Here is a 1,092-nt window from a genome sequence, read left to right on the forward strand (position 1 = left end):
TGAACGCCCTGGTGCCCGTCTTGCCCTGGGCGCCGGAAGACCCGTCCCGTTGCGTCTTGATGGCCAGGTCAAGGTCGATCAGAAAGGCAGGCCATGAAGGGTTATCCTTGTCCTCGTTCACCATCAGGTTCCGGGGGGAAACGTCACATTGGATGAGGCCAGCCACATCATGGAGCGACATGTATCCGTCAATACAGCCGGCCAGCCCAGTGAGAAGTGTAGACTTCGAGCTACTCTCATAGATTGGTTTCCCACAATCCCGGATAACGATGCGGCGGTGAACTCGATTGCGTCGGGTAGAGCCGTCGGCAGATTTGGACGGAGAACTTGACTGGGTACGTTTACTTGGGGGAGGAGGAAATGCCATGTCCACGCAGTCAGAGGATCGTTTTTGGCCGGTGCTGCTGCCCTGGCGCTTTTGTTCCCTTTGAGACCTACTACGCCGCACTGTTGCCTTAAAACCACCCTTCTCATCTTTCGAAATCGGAAGACTGAGGCCCTTTCGGATAGCCAAGACATCATCATCCTTGTCGTCAATGCGAACTGTCTCGTGGTGATAATACCTCGCAACATTCTTGACCCCCTTCGCCATCGCCTCTCGCAGCAACTCTCCTTCCTCAGTGCGTTCCGGATACTGCCAGGAGTCCTTGACAACCAGCGGCGTCCGTGATTTGTCTGTCTCACAGTATACCTTCCAGCACGTTGTGGCTCGCCCGGCAACACAGCGTGCTCGTCCAACAATCTCGTCGATGATCAGCCGTTCTCTCATACCGTTCTTCTCAATTTCGATATACCGTTCGGTCCCGGTCGCGACGATGGTAGGATCAAACCCAAGTTGTTTCCGGCTCATCAAAAGGAATCCAAGGATAACAGACACAAATCGAAGGCCGTCCTGGTTGATATTGAATTCCTCCGACGCGATCCCGCCCAGACGGTCAAAGTTCCACAGTCGTAGGAACGGCCCGCAGAGGGTGAACCCGAGCACGAAACGACGGGTATCCTGCGCAGCAAGGACCTCTCGGGCGTACCTGCCAAGATCAAACCATGCACCGGATTTCCTGTCGTATTTCGGGTCGTTTTCAGCTCCCCTGG

The 1,092-nt window shown here is 55.1% G+C and overlaps 1 protein-coding gene across 1 annotated transcript; it reads right to left on the minus strand.

Annotated features, from left to right (window-relative positions):
• Positions 1 to 123: 123 nt before the first annotated feature.
• On the minus strand, positions 124 to 850 carry HCAG_09148 (predicted protein; the record flags this gene model as incomplete). The annotated part of the gene is made up of 2 exons (XM_001535873.1): positions 124 to 344; positions 439 to 850. The coding sequence occupies 2 exons, from the start codon at positions 848 to 850 to the stop codon at positions 124 to 126; spliced, it is 633 nt and encodes a 210-aa protein (XP_001535923.1).
• Between the last annotated feature and the right edge of the window lie 242 nt (positions 851 to 1,092).

The sequence above is a fragment of the Histoplasma capsulatum genome, genomic scaffold (assembly GCF_000149585.1).
Source record: "Histoplasma capsulatum NAm1 scaffold_27 genomic scaffold, whole genome shotgun sequence".
Classification (NCBI taxonomy): Eukaryota; Fungi; Ascomycota; class Eurotiomycetes; order Onygenales; family Ajellomycetaceae; genus Histoplasma; species Histoplasma mississippiense.